The 19,712-nt window shown below is 31.8% G+C and overlaps 2 protein-coding genes across 8 annotated transcripts; both read right to left on the bottom strand.

Annotated features, from left to right (window-relative positions):
* Positions 1–1,891: 1,891 nt before the first annotated feature.
* LOC148603458 (uncharacterized) lies at positions 1,892–13,969 on the bottom strand. 7 transcript variants are annotated; one of them, XM_088552363.1, is made up of 3 exons: positions 13,447–13,969; positions 3,956–4,012; positions 1,892–3,119 (listed from the first exon to the last, which is right to left on the bottom strand). In XM_088552363.1, the coding sequence occupies exons 2-3, from the start codon at positions 3,981–3,983 to the stop codon at positions 2,890–2,892; spliced, it is 258 nt and encodes an 85-aa protein (XP_088408489.1). In that variant the 5' UTR covers positions 3,984–4,012; positions 13,447–13,969; the 3' UTR covers positions 1,892–2,889. The 7 variants fall into 7 exon arrangements, with proteins under 7 accessions (XP_088408489.1, XP_088408490.1, XP_088408488.1 ...); XM_088552364.1 differs by lacking the exon at positions 13,447–13,969 and adding an exon at positions 4,929–4,950; XM_088552362.1 differs by lacking the exon at positions 13,447–13,969 and adding an exon at positions 4,491–4,560.
* Positions 13,970–14,114: 145 nt separating this feature from the next.
* LOC148603459 (uncharacterized) lies at positions 14,115–19,446 on the bottom strand. The gene is made up of 4 exons (XM_088552357.1): positions 19,308–19,446; positions 17,073–17,130; positions 16,640–16,822; positions 14,115–15,535 (listed from the first exon to the last, which is right to left on the bottom strand). Exons 1-4 carry the CDS (start codon positions 19,311–19,313, stop codon positions 15,453–15,455), a joined length of 330 nt encoding a protein of 109 aa, XP_088408483.1. The 5' UTR covers positions 19,314–19,446; the 3' UTR covers positions 14,115–15,452.
* Positions 19,447–19,712: the final 266 nt, after the last annotated feature.

A 19,712-nucleotide genomic window follows, 5' to 3' on the forward strand; every position in this document is an offset into this window, starting at 1 on the left:
AAATCATGAAATTTATGTCTTTTTTCATTGACCTGTTGATCATGAGATTTGTTATAAGTAAGTGGAATGTGCAAATATTTATATACAGAATACAGTAAATGTAAATGGCCTTTTGAAAAGAGTATGTTGGTGAAAATATCACGTTTGGCAGAAGCATATTTCGTTGTTTGAACAATATGATAAGTGCGTTTTTTCAGTTGATTGCGTGCTTAACATTAATCATTTGTTTGATCTCCTAACTGTACTAAAACAGGAGCATTTTTTAGCATACACAACTAATAAAAGTCCTTCTTCAATGTATCATACCGTTGCATTCAAGTACATGATTCAAAGAAAAAAGGAAAATAAAGACATGTCATGAATGCCGAATATAATACACTATACATCCTATCATCTGAGGGGGACGTAAGCGTTGTAGTTAATTGTTAATAGCTATGATAAAGTCTGTGATAATTAAGTGAACTGATTTTACTTTCACTTGATGTACGAATGTTTGTAATTTTAAGTGTTTATTGTTTTACTTTTTATCAGACAATCATATGTAAATATTATTGTCTAAGATTTAACCCACCGCTTCCTTTCAAATTCCTGTACTATGTCAAGTATCAGCAGCTCCGATGGTTCAATATCTATTTTGACAGATTTAATTTGGACTTGACTTTGATTATGTATTGGATAAGTATTTGTAATTATTTTTAATTCCCTCATATGACAAGCATTTTTATTATAACTGGAACGGACATTCTTTTAAATATTACAATTGTGATAAACTAGAATCATTTACAAAAGACCTTATTTTGACTACATAATGTTGATGGTTATGATAAACTACTGCAGCATTTTAATGCGTTTTAATCAATATGTTATATTATAATAAACAGAAGTTTTTGCTTTCTTGATTATGATTAATTGTGATGTTTATAAAATTGATATGAGGATTATTACTTTTATTATTGTTTATTTTATATAGATATCAATTATATGTGTATGTAATGAAAATCACTTTTGATACTTGATAGTATAAAGATAAGTATAAAAATCCTCAAAATTTATGCAACAAAATACATTCTGATGATCATTCATTAACAGACCTTTCCTTGTAAGAAATATTTCATTTCGTTGACATTATTAGTACAGGAGTATGAAAGTATAATAATGAATAATTGAGATTTCTGTATTCTGCAAAATATTGATTGCATACAGATGACTGAAAGCTTAAAATAATGTCAAAAGACAAAGAAAAGGAATGTGTTTCACAAATAAAAGATATACTATAAATGATATAAATTATACATACATAAGGAAATCAAACCGTTGATATTATGTACTATTTGGTACATCGCATGTACCCAAAAGAACTTGAGATAAAGGATACTACAGACACTGTGAAGTCACCCTCATATCTTGACCTACACTTAGAAATCAATTGTAAACGATAACTATTGACCAAACTTAACGACAAACGTGATGACTTTTCATTCAGAATTGTCAACTTTCCGTTCATCTGTGGCAACATCCCTTCGGCTCCTGCGTATGGAGTGTTCATATCACAACTCATACGTTATGCCAGAGCTTGCCGAAACTACGCAGACTTTTTGTATCGCGCTAGAACTCTAACAAATAAGCTTCTAGAACAGGGTTATGTTGTTACAAGATTGAAGTCATCACTACATAAGTTTTATGGTCGTCATCATGAACTCGTAGATCGTTATGGTGTATCCATCAGCACCATGAAAACTGATGTATTCAACGGGTCATGGTTTTCCTTTCCTCGTTTGTCTACCCCGACTTGACTTTTTGTGAGCAACTCGGCGGGTGTTTCTAGAGGGGCAGAGGACGCTTGCCCTACCGGTGCACCTGGTCCATGCTCCCAGTTTTTAGTGGAGTACGAGTTGCTCATTTACTTTTGTTGCTTTGTGTGTATGATTTTAGTTGCTATGTGTTCTTTGTTGTATGTGTCTGTTTTCCATGTCTAGTCTTTGTCCCTGGATTGCATTCTTTTGATTACCGCTATAACTTTGGTTCCCTTGATTACTATTTCATTTGATAAAAAGGCAAGACTAACAGAAGTTTTATATTATAAATTTATTTATTATTCCAGTGTAGTAAATCCGATATAAGCTGGCATTCAATGTCGCTGCCCAACAAGGCAATGTTTCTTTAACAACTGCTGTCGAAGGGAGGTAAGTCAAGAACACACTTTGAGAATAGTTCAATGGCAAGTTTGGTATCCATAAAATACGATCGCAAGTTTCACGTTAACAAAAATCTTATTCTTACTTGCAATATTGATGCATTGATATAACTACTACGTGTCGTATGTATAGCAGTCAGTCCGAATCCATACGTTCTACGAACATGGTATGTATAGCATTCAGACCGAATCAAGACGATCAAAGAACATGGTATGTATAGCAGTCAGACCGAATCAGAACGATCACAGAACATGAGAGTCATAGATAGTTAACCATAATATTAACTCCGCCTAATGCAGATGAATATATTAATTCAACGGTAATTTAAATTACTAGTATTTCCTGATTATTTTATTCCTTTCATTTTGACACTTTGTGTTATAAAAAATGTGTAAAAACTAATGGAATGGAATTATGTATTCATTTTTCTACAATATGAAACCGGAGCACTTAACATTTCTAATGTGTTTTCTATAGAAACAGTTATTTTTATTTCATTGTTAATATAGCTCATGGCTCGAAGGAATGATACATGTTCATCGTAAATAAACCATTTTCAGAATCATTAATGACTTAAATGAAGATAAGATTTGCCATTTGATTTTCCTATCACTAAGGGCTATTTTATTTGGAATGTATTTTATAAAGCACTTTATCTAGAGCAAATGATTAGCAATAATAATTAATGTCTTTATTACAGGGCAGCTAGCACTGATATTGTTACGATAAGCATGCTTTGCTTGGAAAATGATGCTGCATCTCCATGAGGGGTTGTCGACACTGTTGATGACAGAGACAATGGTTTAGATGATATTTGAGACTTTGCTTTAGTTAATGGCGAATTAGAAACCTTTACTGCACTTGTAATTTTCGCTGTCGTTGTTGATATCGTTGTATTAATACTATTTGCTGCTGTGGTTGTGGCTGAAATGAAAGCCACATACCATTACTGTATGTACACATGACACACTGGAATGTTTATATAAGATACACACATATAGCATTTATAATTTAGTTAATAGACACAATATTCATTTAGTTTTTATCATACCATTTTGATGACAAAGTACTTTCAGACAAACACATTTATGAAGAAAATTGTAGACATTCATAGTTCAGATAGTTTAAGTTAAACAATAACAAAGTACTCCGTAGTGTCTTCAGATAAACCGTCTTGTTTAAAGTTTACATCCATGTTTCGTTGTCGATTAAAATAACAACAAGAAAACTTCCAAATTCTATGGGAAAGTCCACGTCAATGAATACAGAGGTTGTCATATGCATACTACTATACCCATCTGTTAACAAAATGTAACACAACGGTCTTGTTTACTTCGGCAAGTGAAAATAACGTCGCATAAAATCAGAGATGTTAGATATATAATTTACATATCACATCTTTATACCTGCATTGCGTTTACGTCTTTCAATATGACCAGTAGCTACGGTACTTGTTGATTTTGACAAAAGCATAAGGTGGCGTCTCCAATTATTGATCAGATCTGAATTATCGACAGTCACAAAAGTAGGATAAGGGTTTGCATCGATAGTTATTTTACCAGCACATGCAATACGATTTGATGTTTCCTTTAACCTATTTATCTTGTATTATTCGTCCTTTTGTATACATTGTTCTATACAGTCATTTTCGTTATACTCCTAAATCATACGATAAACTCACGACTCATCAATTGCCAATATTTTTTTCGTAAAAAATCAGATGTCCAAATATCTGTTTCACTACACATATAAATACTTACTGTTATTGGTGCAAAATGTGATAACCATTCCGATCGACAAAAAAGGCGGACGTATTTCTAAAAAAAATATAAATTATCCGTTTTACGAAACACTAAAATAATAGCAACCAAGACTGTTTCAATTACGTCTCTTCTATACGATACTCTTCTCACTCTCCCCAATGCACCATTCCCCAATCATGATCGCTTCATTCCTCATTTATATCAATTATGCCCATACGCAAAAAACACAGATTATACGAAACTTTTATGAATAAAATGAAACGTTTATAACGTTTCAATTGCTGAAAATTTTAATGTTCTGCGTTATGTTTGCAAATTTTCAATACCAATTTAATAAATTGACAATACGCAAACAACTAAAATATAAATTAAGATAGAATTATATTCCAGCAAGAGAAAAAATAAACTTCATCATTATAACAGAATGGGTTGGAACAACTCTAACTCTCCCAAAGTATATTGTTGCATAAAAGGGTTATGATACTTGACTGGTCTTATATATCCATTCAGTTGTCATAACGCCAAACCCTACACTTTAACGTCGTTTACTAAATGTGTTCGAATGTGTTCGTCCAGTTAAAGAAAATTGCAATACAACACGTACGAAGGACAGATTACTTGATATGGTTAACATGCTAAACAAAAGTTAGATCTTCTGAAATATTTCGAAGTAATACTTAAGCAAAGGATGCAAATTCTCAATAGACCTTTACAGTTTATTCTTGGCTTAAGATAGTGTTTAAACAGTGCGATAAATAAATCTACATGAAAATAATTAGATCAGTGTATGCAAATACTTTTTTTATAGTCAACAATACGTTGTCAAAAACTGATACACGACCCTGAAAAGATAATTAATGGTTACCACAGTTAAAAACGCAAATATTTTTAACAGTTAAAGAATAACTTCCACGAAGGTTGGTAATAGGACATAAAATCGTTTTTTTTTAATGGAATCAAAACAACTGACGTTAATGAAACGTTTCCAACTTATCGCATTCGAACTCGAACTGAATGTTACATTCTAAATAGGTTAGAATGAAACATAAACCAAATTAAAAAATGGGATGAACCGCATACCATTTTTGCGATTGCAAAATGTATATCATTAAATTTGATTTTGAAACATTGTTTCTCCTCTTAAAAAAATATATCAAAGGGAGTAAAATAATATCTTTATGACAAAAAGACACTATTTTTTTATATGTTATGAACTAGTGGAATATCTAATATCTGCTTTGTTTCATATCTTTATGTATTATCTTTAAAAGACAAATTAAAAAAAAACAACATTTTTTTATAGGTAATCCATATCTTGTTGTGTTTTATATTGCACCTTACTTCAATATATATATATGTTTAATTTCTATCGGTTTCCAAACCAGAAATCATAGTGACTTTTACATTTAATGTTGGTTGAATCTTCTTACAAAGTTAAATTCATGAAAATATATGTAGTAGCAATTTCAGAAATTGTAATGAGTATCAATTTGATATATGAAAAACTCGGATGTGCTACGGGAACGCCGAAGTGCGATGGTCAACGCTGACGTACGATGGACATGTCATGATTACGCGCGTTACTGCGTTGGTCTACGCTTTGGGACGTTGTGTAACATTGATGCAAACATGCGTTGTTTACGAACTCAACGTAAGAGTGTGTGCATATAAACGCGTGCATATCTGTTTATTTGAGTCAGTAAGATACTTTTGTTTATTTGATTGTTAAAGAGTAATCGAGGGAACCAAGGTTATAGCGGTAATCAAAAGAATGCAATCCAGGGACAAAGACCAGACATGGAAAACAGATATACACAACAACGAACATAAAGTAACTAAAATCATACATACAAAGTAACAAAAGTAAATGACCAACTTGGACTCCACTAAAAACTGGGAGCATGGACCAGGTGCACCGGTAGGGTAAGCGTCCTCTGCTTTTCTAGAAACACCCGCCGAGTTGCTAATAAAAAGTCAAATCCGGGTAGACAAACGAGGAAAGGAAAACTATGACCCATTGAATAAATCAGTTTTCATGGTGCTGATGGATACACCATAACGATCCACGAGTTCATGATGACGACCATAAAACTTCTGTAGTGATGATTTCAATCTTGTAGCAACATAACCCTGTTCCAGAAGCCTAGAGTTAGAGTTAAACACTATCACAAAAGTTATAACACTCTAAATTATTAAAATCATTCAAAGATGTAAATTTGTATAAAGTTTTCTTTCTGACAAGGAGATCGTGCAGTAAAAAATATTGAAATAATAATAACTACTCGCATTTATAATCATAAAAGTAACACAACATCTACGAATGTTTCGAATAGAAAACATCTTGATAAAAGATCCTTAAAGTTACTTATCATTGCTTAAGGATAATGAGGTTTATGTTATTCATGGAATCAGTTTCAGTAAAGTTGAATATAAATTTGCATATAAAGGTTTTTTAAATTTCCCTGTGATATAAATAACAATGTTTGATACAATCGTTCATTAGCGAAAGGTACGTTAATGTCATAGTTCTGCCCATAATGCAATTACAGTGTTTTGTGCAGGACAATAATTGATACATGTATATTGTAATAAATATTTGTTTGTTTCATAAATCACCATCACAATACAGCGAATTACAAATACGCACCTCCGTTAAGTGGCCAGCGAATTTCTGCATTGACAGTCAACAATTATTTCTAACAATCGCATTTCAGCGTGACAATAAACGCACTTCAGCTAATTTATTACCTTCTCATTTTCGCGCGACAACCGGACAACAACGGCCAACGTTTTTTTTTAAAACATAATAATGTTAGAACCTGGAATTAATAAAAAATATTGGGTATCATCATGGTGTCCGGAAGTATTTACTTATGTAGGGTACACAGAAGGCCAACCTAAAATAATGAGAAATAGTACCGTTCTACCTTTAATGTTACGCCTTAGTATCTCAAAATAGAACATTTTATCAGGCTGAGCACATTTTGTTATAAAAAACAGTGCATCGGAAGAACAGTCAAAATGGTAAATGTCTCGCAAAGTGCTTAGGTAAAGTCGATCAACATATTTTGGATGATCAGACAATACAAAATTTTGTATATATTTACTTTTTAAATGCCTTTGTCTAGATTACATAGTTAGATTTTATTTACCCGTTTGGCTCTTCTAAACTCTATCTCTTAAGAGTCAGTTCTATTCTGCGCCATGAAAACTGATTTATTCAACGTGTCATAGTTTTCCTTTCCTCGTTTGTCTACCCCGGACTTGACTTTTTATGAGCAATTCGGCGAGAGGACGCTTACCCTACCGGTGCTCCCAGTCTTAAGTGGAGTCCGATTTGCTTATTTGCTTTTTTTACTTTGTATGTATGATTTTAGTTACTTCATGTTCTTTGTTGTGTATGTCTGTTTTCCATGTCTGGTCTTTGTCACTGGATTACATTCTTTTGATTATTGCTATAACCTTGGTTCCTTTGATAATTCTTACAACAAAACACTTAAGTTTTACATCGACGGAACAAATATTTGCATATTCTTATTTCTAATGTTAAATATGATTTCAGGTAAATATAAGAACAAAGCACCTGCTCTTTGGAAGTCCGGTAAACAAACATAAATGAGTCGAAATATATGGCAATTATCTCCTAACAAGGATACAAATATCACAACAGACCATAATAGTTTGTTCAAGATTTTGTGATTTGTTTGAACAATAAGACAGATGAATATTGGTAAAAATATAAATTATGTTTGTTCGTTTAAATATTTTTCTTTGAGAAATGCTTCAACCGAGAAAGGAAGCAAAATTATTGCTCTACTTACAAAAGTGTTTTGTCTTCCGATCGTAACCAAATTATGAGAAAAACTTGTGTAAAAATTATGGTTGACAGAAGGGTCAATCAGAACATGGGAAAGGGCATGGGATAAGGATATTGAACCTAGATGTTCCTCAGGAATGTAGCAAGATGTGCTAAACTAAAAGCAATAAGATTGGGGTAGATGGTAACCATATCGTGTCCATACATTCAACATGTACATACATTCAACATGTACATACATTAAACAGATACAAAATGAATCAAATTGAAACAAACAAGGCTATAGGAAATCATACAAAGACACAGAAAACATCAATGATTCAGTTAAAGACTGATAGCTTTAACCAGCTGTCAAACATATAGTTAAACTGTCAACTTTTGTGTTTTCTTTTCAGAAACTATTCATTTTCACAACGGTTATTATGTAGCACTCCAGATAAGAATCATGCAAAATGTGAAGGTCGAAATGCCTGCATATTTTTATTTTTGATATTTTGTTTAAATTGTTATAGTAAACAGAAATTAACACGTGAATATTCTTATACCCTTTTTCTTAGAATATAAAAAATATATAGAATGTACTGTAGAATATAAAATTCAGGGAGATAACTCAGTAAATGACACTAAAATACAAAAGACAGTTTAGAATGAATAATTCTACATTTCATCATAAAAACCTAAAATGACACTAAAATACAATAGGAACTGTTGAATTTTTAATGTGGATTTCCTCCTAAGAGCAGACAGATTAGAATAAATAATTCAACATTTCATCATAAAGACCTATAAAGTAACTTAATACCAAAAACAAAAACATGTAACCTTTTTTGTGGTGTATCATATATTACAGGATCTGCATGATTCTTAGATACTTACAAAGACTACTACTTAAAATGACATCGAACGTAGGTATATGTTTTGAGTAAATGTGTTTCAATGAAACTTTCTGGCACACCTAGCACACAATATATCTGCAGCTAAATTGTGAAAACATAGGGAAAACTGTAAAACGAAATTGAAGAAATTTAACCTTCATAAATATATAAGGAAACAATTTTGTAAAACCCCTTTTAATATTTTTGTTTTGTTTCTTTTTTTGTTTTTTTTTGTTTGTTTTTTTTTTGTTTTTTTTTTGTTTTTTGTTTTTTGTTTTTTTTGTTTTTTGTTGTTGTTTTTATGCGAGTTCTTATCTTATACCTTAGCAAACCTTATAAAAACTTTTAATTTTTAAGTAGATAAATATATAAAATTTAAGAGAGTGTTCTTGTATATTTAGTAGAAATTTGCCAGGTCCATTTCTCTTTCTGAAAATAAAATATAAAATATAACTCGCAATGATCAACAAGTAAAAATTTAGTTTGAACAATTTTGCTTTTAACTTTGGTTTGACATCTCTTTATTTGTCATAGTTCAGTAAAAAAAAACATCAAATTTGTACAAGTTAAAGCAGTTAACTTAGTGTTTCAATTTCATATTGCAGGGAATAGGAACCATTTTAACAAATATATCAATAGTCTTACAATTAGGTTTCTGGAACAGATTTATGTTGCTACAAGATTAAAGCCTTAATGTCGTCATCATGAACTCGTTGATTGTTACGGTGTTCAATGTATCAAAGTTTTCCTTCCCTGTCGTCTACCTTGGACTTTACTTTTGATGAGCAACTCGGCGGGTGTGTCTAGAAAGGCAAATTTAATGTTCTTTGTTGTGTGTGTCTGTTTTCCATGTCTTGTCTGTCCCTGGAATATATTATTTTGATTTTTACTAGAATCGTGGTTCCCTTGATTACAGTTAACATTACTCAAAAAGTTTTATATTTTATATTTTATATTTTGTGCTTAATCGTAAAATTAGAAAGGACAATATATACAAAAAAATACCAATCATATATATTGAAAATTTTATTCCGATATATGATCTTAATATGTGGTTACATGGTGTAATTACCTTAACTATAAGATAATTACTGCAAATATGTAAATGCGGCACTTTATCTAATGTAGCATAAGTAAAAAAATGTGAAGATTGATTGATTGAGTATTGGGGTTTAACGCCCTAGCAGCAATATTTCAGCTTTATTCAGGCAATAAACATGAAATGGATAAAAAATAAACATGAAATGATACTGATGAAATGAAAAGGGGATGCGACACAAGGATAATAGGGTCGACAAATTCTGATTGACACTAGAAACAGGGAGAGATGGGCAGGGTCGGGTAATTTAGCCTCCTGTGGCGGATCGCAAAGGTTCCTACTATCGAATACCACAGCAGAGTTCTTTAACGTGTGAGAAACGTGGCATCTTTCCCAACACGGTGCACCACTATAGTTAATTGTCAGGTTTAAGTATGATAGCCTAACAACCCTAGCATGAAACACGCCAGGGGTACCCTATTCCACCACATGGGACACACAATCCAATTGCTCTGTGAGCAGAGCGCCCTAGCCCCAGCTAATGTTCTGAGCTCATTACGCCAAGCTTAGAGCTGCTACAGGCCTGTTCGTTTGACACCCAGACCTGCACGGGGTTGTGAGGAATGTACCGAATGTCGCAGATAAAAAGGATGAAAGTGGTTATTGTGAACATTTATTTTACATGAACGTCAAGTTTACATTTCTGAAATGATATTAATACATGATATTAGTTGCACAAAAGGACATATATCTGTTTTTCAAGCTTTAAAGTGTAGCATTATAAAAATCTGATTTTTGCTTGATAAACTGCAGTGTTGTCTCACATGATATTGTGCCAATGTACTTTTAAACGACTTTTTCATTTCATAAAAAATGGATCACTTTATAACTATTTTCAAGTCCTGACCATCAAAATCTTATATCAACCCTTGAGATGGAGTCAAATCGGCTGATAAAATGCAAACAAATCCTGAAAATGTTCTGGTAATGGCATTTGGAAAATGAACGTGACATGAACCCAACAATTTTAGTTCCAAATTCAAAATAACCTTGTAAAAAAGTATTCAAATTCTGGGGTACTGATTTGGTACATTTTTTTCACTCTTGATAAAATTTCAAATTTTTTATACATTCATTTTAGCATTTTTTTTTAATTATTTTTGCCCTTTGGCTTAGCATTTCTGTTCGGAAACTAACTATAAAAATCAGAGAAGGTGCAGAATCGAGCTCTTAGTTTCGTTTATGACGACAACATCTCGTCATATTTGGATTTATTACAGGGAGCTCAGTTGCCTACTCTACAAATCCGTCGCATCAGAACCATGGCACTGGAAACATTCAAACATATAAAAAAAAATATCGACAAATTGTCTCAATAACCTGATCAGTAGCAAACACAATCAAATTATTCTTTCATGTACAGCAATATTTGGATATTCCACCGGAAAATATTTCTACTTTTTGCAAAAATTAATTTCGTTACGCAGCTCCTGTATTATAGAGCATCTTGCCTGAAAATTTCAGGACTGAAAGTAATTCTCCGAATTTAAAAGTCTGCGTCATTTCTGAGGAGGCTCAGAATGTAGATGTAGTTAATGCAAGTCTTCATATTTATCATATCTGCTTTTTGTTTTATTTTGACTTGTATATGGTTTAGTTGATTATTACTATATTTGCTTATGCTTGTTTACTATGCATGCTAAATTGTGAGCTTTTAAATTATTTGTATCTGCATGAACATTTTTCATGCTATGTATATGTAATTTACATTTGGTGAAAAGCTCACGAGAGCTTATGTCTGTATATTATGACAATTCCGCATCAACATAAAGTGTACTATGTCTATGCTTATTTCCGTAGAATTATTTGAGATTATGTTCAGTTCTCAGTATTTATTTTTGGACGCTTATGTTTATTTCTTAAAAATATATTCAAGTATTAATGTATTAAACATTTGTTTGGAATCTTATATTCTACTGCATAAAATTGTGTTTTTGTGTGATCACCTTTTAAGATGAAGCATAGTACACAAAAATGTACCTAAACGAGTTAGTGTCACAGATACATCATAATCAAGGTGCATGCTGAAAAAAATGTTAGCCTCCCGTGTTAATGTTCATCAGTTAATTAAGGCTAATTAGTATGGTTTTTTTTAAATTACATAAACAACACATTTTTAAGCATGTTTACATAGATACTATTACATCAAAGTAAGACTCTTTTGGCGTTTCCATTCCCTTTCAAATTGAATAAAGTCAGCAAGGATGTGATCGTCTTTGCTGATAAAGCTGATAATAATACTGTTATGTGACGTAAATATAATTACTTGTGCGCTCGATACCATAAATAATCTAATTATATATATATAGTCTCAGAATTCGCTACACTGCTCCATCGGATCAAATTGATACAGGGACGATAACGTAAACTTATAGAAGGATCTAAAAAATTCCCAACGATGGTAGAATTGTCAAATTTGCGAAGGAAATTTTTGGTCGTTTCCTCCGCAGGACTCGAACTCGTACCGCTGTGACATCTATGGCAATACCACCTACACTAAGTCCAGCGCCACTCGGCCAGCTATGCTATATAAAAATATTTTTCCTCGTAGGATTAATCTAGGGCTGTAACTTAGTACACGATGTATGGTAGTACGGGACAGTTCATCTAGGTGTTATTATTAGGATAAAGGATCAAATTAATGATGCACGTCACAAGAAATAAATATTATACAACCTCTCAGAATGTGACGTCTCTATTCGCTACACTGCTCCATTGGATCAATTTGATACAGGGAAGATGACGTAAACTTATAGAGGGGTCTGAAAAAGTCCCAACGATGTTAGAACTTCTATAAGTTTACGTTTAAGTCAACCCTATAAAATACATTTTCACATATTCGCATAAAACCAAAACTCTCATATCTTATCAAATGGTCCTTTAATCAACCGAGATTGGGAAAATTAATCAATTTATTGGCAATTTTTGGCGAAAATGATTAGAACAAAATACTGGCATTTATTACAAAGTAATGAAGTTTGTCGGATATTATTTGTAAACCCACCAATTATTCCGTGCAACAAATTTGAAAACATTGGCGACTACCTGACGTCAGCAAAGCTGAAATAGAAACTTTATGTTTAGAACTGTTATCGGTCGTTACAACATGCCGTAATATAACATAAAGCTATGTACCTTACCCGATGTTTAGAATCTCCCGTTTCTCAATATCTAGCCATATTGGTAGAAAATAATTTAAACAAATTATAAGAGGACCCCCTTATTAGGCATTTTAGAAGATTTTTTATCGTACATTCCATATGTAGTAATATACCAGCTTCCTTTGCAAATTGTGCTTATATTATTTAGTTGTTAAACCAGAGCTATAAACCACTGCTTAACTTCTTAATGCACCAATTTGTCCGAGAGCCGCGCTTGTGAACAAGGAACAGACAGAAAAATCAAAGACGGTAGATTTTCATTCTAACATCAAGTCTTATGGACTAATTTACTTTTCTATTTCAACAGTTTTGCCACTAGTAATGTTCTTTCGCTTGTTCTTTTTACAGTATATCGAAAACAGCGTAATAATACAATAGAAGGTTAAGAGCTTTAAAACCTGATTTACCAATCATTTTTTATGACATGCTTTTAGTAAGTCAGGACCATTGCGAATTTTTCCAAGTATCCGATTTTGTCTTGATATGACGACTTTGTACATGGACGTAATTTCTATCTACTATTGGCAAGAACTTACCAGATTAGTCATGATGTTATGACCCTTTACAATTCATAGCAAGTAGTATCTATCTAAAAAAGGTAGCCAAAGCAGTAAAACTGTGTTCTTTTTAGTTCTAAGTTTCTACATATCTTTCAAGATAATAACACATGGCACGTTTTCGATACAGTTAAATCTATTAATGCCAATATATCTAAAACCTTCAGTTGTAAAAAGAGTTTTAAAAATGACAGAGCAAATATTTGCATATCTTATCCTTCCTTCTATTGCTCATTCTGTGGATAAGTTGTACGCACGTGCACTGCACACATTATTTTTCTACAGCCTATAAAAGCATGCTCAACAAACATCATTAAGTCGAAACTTAATCTTCCAATAAATAATGCAGATAGTTCAAATTTTCAATGTTGATTTAACGCTATTCATATTGTTTGAACAATAAGATAAACGCATCTGTTGTGATAGTAAGAAAACATAGAGGTTAGTTTATGTTGATAAACCTTAAATCGGTTTGCCTTTGAAGAAGTAACCAACACCTTGACCAAAATATGCGTCCATCCAAACTATGTGATTGTGATGTAAATAGCTTAACAATCTATGTATGAATTGCTTTCAATACTTGTAAACAAGGATTGAATATATCAAAATAGAACGAACTGCCGATCAAAACAGAGAAAGTAACCAAATATTTTCATAACAAAATTTTATTTTCAAACATTGCTAACAAAAAATTTGTAATGATTTACCTCAGCTGTATCTAAAACTAGGAATGATTTTCATACAGATATATTTTACTACCACCCAAAATCTCCGATTTATGACATTGTTCTTCCCTGGACTTTTCAAATGTTGTAGTCAGAACAGGCTTCAAAAATATTCTCAGTTAAAATCGTAATAAGTTTTAGAAAAGTAGTTGCCATCAGTGCGTTTGGTACTACTATTGTTTGTGTGTCCTTATTAGTTCCTGTGTGCAGAAATTTCATACCCAGGCGCAATAAATAATTTAATATCATTTGAAACTTAAAAATGTCTAAATTGTTTAGAAGTCAACCTGATTAAAACGATACTTCTACTTAATTATAAGGTCCATTTCAATTTTATGCAGTGATATGATTTTATAATTTCAAAAAGATGAGTTTCAAAATTTTCAGTAGAGTGTACTCTTGTTTCTCCTCCTAGAAATCATAAAGGAAACCATGAAAGTCACTTATTTTAATTAGAAAGTGCACCATGTTTTATTATGAAATAAAAGACCTAGAATCCATTGACTCCCATTCCACTGTTTAAGAGGTGTTTTGGATGGCTAAATTTCTCTCCTTGGTTGACAAATGAAGAGGCCATTTAGATTAAATTGGAAACAAAATAGAAGGAGAGGAGTTAAAGATTTTAAGTAGGAAAAAACAATCGGAAAGAATGTTCACTAACTACTTCCCACATTATACAGGTAATAAACAATAAAAGCAAGGAAGAATAATAAATGACTGAAAATGAACATATTTATATACTCAACATTCACATCACATATCTGTCCCCATAAGGAACGTCATTTGATAGTTATATGTATTGAAAATATATATAAATGTAAAGTACTATTGTGATATAGACACACGTAACAATTGTAATATTCTATGATTTTTATCACATCAAAATTTAACATGACTATGGTACACAGCAGCAAAAGGGGCAAAATACTAGTAGAGAAAACTAGTAGATATTTAATTACTTAATATACGTATTAACCCTCCGACGAAAACTACTAATGTAATCATGCAATAAGTCTAAGTGATATAAATTTATAAATATCAAGTCTGGTACATGTACCTTGTTCTCTAAAAGTAAGCCTTTTTTTAAGACGTAAAATAAAATATGACAATTATATATTATGGATATCGAAGAATAAGAGTGATTTATGAATAATGTAAATTTCATAATGTGAATAAGATTCTAAAGTGCCATTTTATAAATTAAACAAGATTAAGATTATCACAGATATATGGTGTGAGAAGAAGCTCGCCTTCGCGTCTTTAAATGAATACAGCAATCAGAAGAGATATGGCTACAATAAACAGGCTGTGCTTGGAAAATGATGCTGAATTGCAGTTGTCATCTGTAACAATAAGTAAATGATATTGCAAACAAAATGAAAATAGATACGTGCACGCTTGGCCTAGATTATTTCGACAAAGTAAATAAACCTTCAATAGATTTATTGTGAATTACCGAAAATTTTTGTTTTTGTTGTTGTTGTTGTTTTTGTTTTGGTTTTTTTTTGTGTTTTTTTGTGTTTTTTTTTTTTTTGGGGGGGGGGGGGGTTCTATGGATGGTTGACATTTGGAAAATTAGTCAAATAAAAATAACGAGAATGGGAATGGTGAACGTGTGAAAGATAAAACAACCCCAACGAAATGAAAAATGTCAGCTTAAGGCCACCCATGGATCTTCAATGAACTAAGAGGAAATCCTCACACCACAGGAAAAGGATTTTTTTTCAGCTGGCTGCAGCTCGCCCCAAAATATGTATTCAAAGGCGCTAAGGCTCACCTGTGCATCTGATAATTTATATACTACCTTTTTCTTCATTTTTTTAGATTGAAAAAAAAATTATATCTTTTTTATTCATTATGATGTATCAAGCACTCCTTTTTCATAACATAGATATACCCGGCTTATGACCTTGTCCATGCATGCAGAAAATGAATACGTTTAAATGTAATTTGAAACGGCTGTGCTTGTCATTATTCATTGTATCTACACCAGCCATATGCATTTTAAATCATTTTAGGTTATTGAATAATGCAATGGATTTGGACTTGAAATTAACTTCAATGCCTCACCTCAAGGTCATTTAAGCACTAAAAAATATTCGTTGAAATTTTCCAATGAAAAAATAGGGTTATACAAATGTAAAATAGAAGAAAATATTAATATGAAATATCATTTTTGTTTTCACAAATGATATTTTTTCATTGTTTTTGGGAGATGGCTGGTGGTAGAAAATAAAAATACTTTGCATATAAGTAGCAAAAACATGTTGAAAGACGAGAAAACGTACGAATAATACTGCAAATATAGTATACCCACCGAAAAGCAGTAAGTTTTTTTTTCCTCAAATTAAACATTTGAAAATAGACTTCTAAATCATTGAATAATGGATGATACGATCTACATTACAACAAATTTGTTATTGACACAAATGTATTTGTTTACATACCTGCTTCACGTTTACGCCTCTTACCGGTACCAGAAGAACTTGTACTGTTTATTGATGTTTGGCTAGTTGGCGTAGTTGTGTTAGTTGAAGAAGACAGTTGTCCTGCATTACCATTTCCGTTCATGTTGTTGTTGTTTTTTTGTGAATTTGGATGTTGTGTAGCAGCTGTTGGATTTGTAGTACCTTGTTAATAATTAATAAAGAAATAATATTCGTTCATTACATTAAGCTAATGAAATATCGTTTGGTTTGATTTCGTTTCGTCTTATTTGTAATGATGTTCCTGTTAACAATTATGATGTCACAGATTCAAAAATAGTTGTTATCTCGAATGACCTAATTATGCACACAAATTCACACGTATTGTTTTGTTTTGCATTTAACCTAAGATGTGTCGTTAATATAAAATGGTCAATATGAAACCAATACTTACCATTTCTATTACAAGCTGCCGCCACCATTCCAACCAACAATAAAAGAAGCAAATACTTCTGCCAAATAACAATGTAAACATATGATCTCCCTCATTTTTATATTGAAACTTAGAAACACACATTGTGTTTGTACAGTCCTTGAACCGATCAGCGCAACGATTTTACGGATCGATGACAGTTGACTGATTGATTGCTGACCGATCGATTACCAATGACCGGTGACCGATCTGATCGCAGTTTTGTTATGTAAAATGACGTAAGATCTGTTTAAAATAAACGAAATGTAAAAAAAGTATAAATTGATGTTTAAATATATTAAATTAAGTAAATATGAATAAAATTGACAAAGAAAACAACAAAAACCGTAAAATACATTGACCACTCTGAGATCACGTGATGTGATCACCAGTTAAATGGATCGGTTTTACGGATCGATGACAGACCGGAAACTGATCGTTGAGCGATGACCGATCGCAATTTTTGTTGCACGGATCGGTTTAGGTACTGTAGACATAATACTTTGCAAGTGATATCATAAAACACTTGCAATATACATGTACAACCTATTTCTTTTACTCAACCGAGAGCATAGTCCTTGACTTCGAAACTTGTACAATGAGATTCCAAAGTGCTTTTTTTCAAATACTCACAATTACACTCTATTGCATTTAAAAAGATATCATTTATCAGGACCAAGCCTGCCTTGATTTAAAAGAGTTCTCATCCAACAACAAATATGAAGATGTGTTTCTATTTTGGTTTTGTTTGCTAAAATATAATTTTGTCAAATTTTGCATTTAGGATACATGACTATTCCGATTAACAACACACATATGGTTCTACTTTCCTATATTTCTCTTCTAATTCATTTTATCATATTATAAACATTTACCGGTATTCGCTGCATATGTGCGTTTATTGATGATATTGTGTCACTAAATACTTTTTCGATTCGGAAATTTCTATTTATTTACCTTAAACTTAAAGTTTAAAACACTACAAGAATCTACCTTATTTCTTCATCTCGAAAAGGAAAGGATTAATACATATAATCTCAATGAATAACGGGCATTGTTACTTCTTGTTATCAAATATATATCATTAGATCTAGTTAAAAACTGTACAGTCTATGGATGTTTAACTTAATTACCAATACATTTTAATTACAATTGCAAACAATAACCTGACTTATATACAGATAATTTTGGTATTTATGATCAAAAGACTCTCCCATTTTTTAACACGCCGGTGTTTTACTACAAGCTATTCCTGAGGCCACGATAGGCCGCATCAATTTAAAGTATATAGTACAGTTCCGAGGGGGGTAGTGGTACATTTGATCAACCTCTACCGCTCCAATTTCATTAATAAAATAATAAAATCATTGATCTCAGGTTGATCAAATTTCCTGATTTTCTATCGTACAAACGTTTTGTTTTTCTTTTGTTTTTCCCTTTAAAATATGTTTTATTTAGCTGTTATAAAACCGTTACAGTTACAGCTTTCAATTTGACTGTTAATACCTGTAAATATAGGGTACATTACAGGTAAAATCATTATTGTTATTTTTGCAACGCACAATTACATCTAAAGAAATAGGCACGGAATTCACTACTTCCACGAAATGCTTTCCGTGAATTGTTTTTTTTTCTAACTCTAATAAGAAGAAGAATTCTTATTATAAAATATGAACTGTTTAACAAATGGAATTAAACATTGCAATTTTATCCTTATTATCAACCAATTTACGAAGGTAATTGTATTTAAAGATAGAAGACACGAACATTAATCAAGTGTAAATCATTAGTTTAAATAGTTTGAAAGTATCTTGTTCTCTTTCCGACGCCTACAGCAAACATATATTTATTTTATGTTATTATATTAAAAAAAAAAAATAATGCATAAAACTTTTTACGGTACCACAAGATTTGTTATTTGTGGCAAAGTGTACCAACTGAGCCTATTTTATAGTCAAATATTGATGATAAAAAAACTTATCGAACTGATCAATTATACGATACCAATTGTACAGGCGAGTTATTGTGCAAAAAACAAATGAATACACGATGCGTGTTAAGTCTATAGTCTATACGCTATAGTCCTTTCTGTATACAGAAAATCATATATTAAAATACCATTCGGGACTGCTTCTTAAATACAAATACGGCAATATCATTTTGGGTAGAGGTTATTGTTGCATTGTAGAAAAGAAAATATTCAAAAACAATACTTACATTCATGTTTCACGTTTAAATCCTGTGGCGTTGACCTGGACAGAACAACTTCATAAAGACTGAGTGCGCAAGTGTTTTATATGATCTGCTCTGCTGTTATCGTGTCATATATGACTGTTTGTCTATCTTAAACAAACAAAACTGAACTGTGTTCGGTCACGTAAAGAAGAATATGCAAAACGCACTTGCGCCAATTTGACAATATGATTTATTGAAGTTGTGTTCACATTCGTCAGAGAGATCAAGAAAATGTAAAAGCCAATAATCCATCAGTAAATTGAGTGGTGTATCGCAATGGGCCATATGTGTTTATTAAAGCAATATTTAGTGCTTAGTTCGGGTTATAAATTTTAAGCGATGAAAATATAGAAAATCTACAGATTTAGAAATCTAAATAAGTTTTGA

Source organism: Perna viridis, chromosome 11 (assembly GCF_037379345.1).
Source record: "Perna viridis isolate PV_CMFRI_1.1 ecotype Kerala chromosome 11, ASM3737934v1, whole genome shotgun sequence".
Taxonomy (NCBI): domain Eukaryota; kingdom Metazoa; phylum Mollusca; class Bivalvia; order Mytilida; family Mytilidae; genus Perna; species Perna viridis.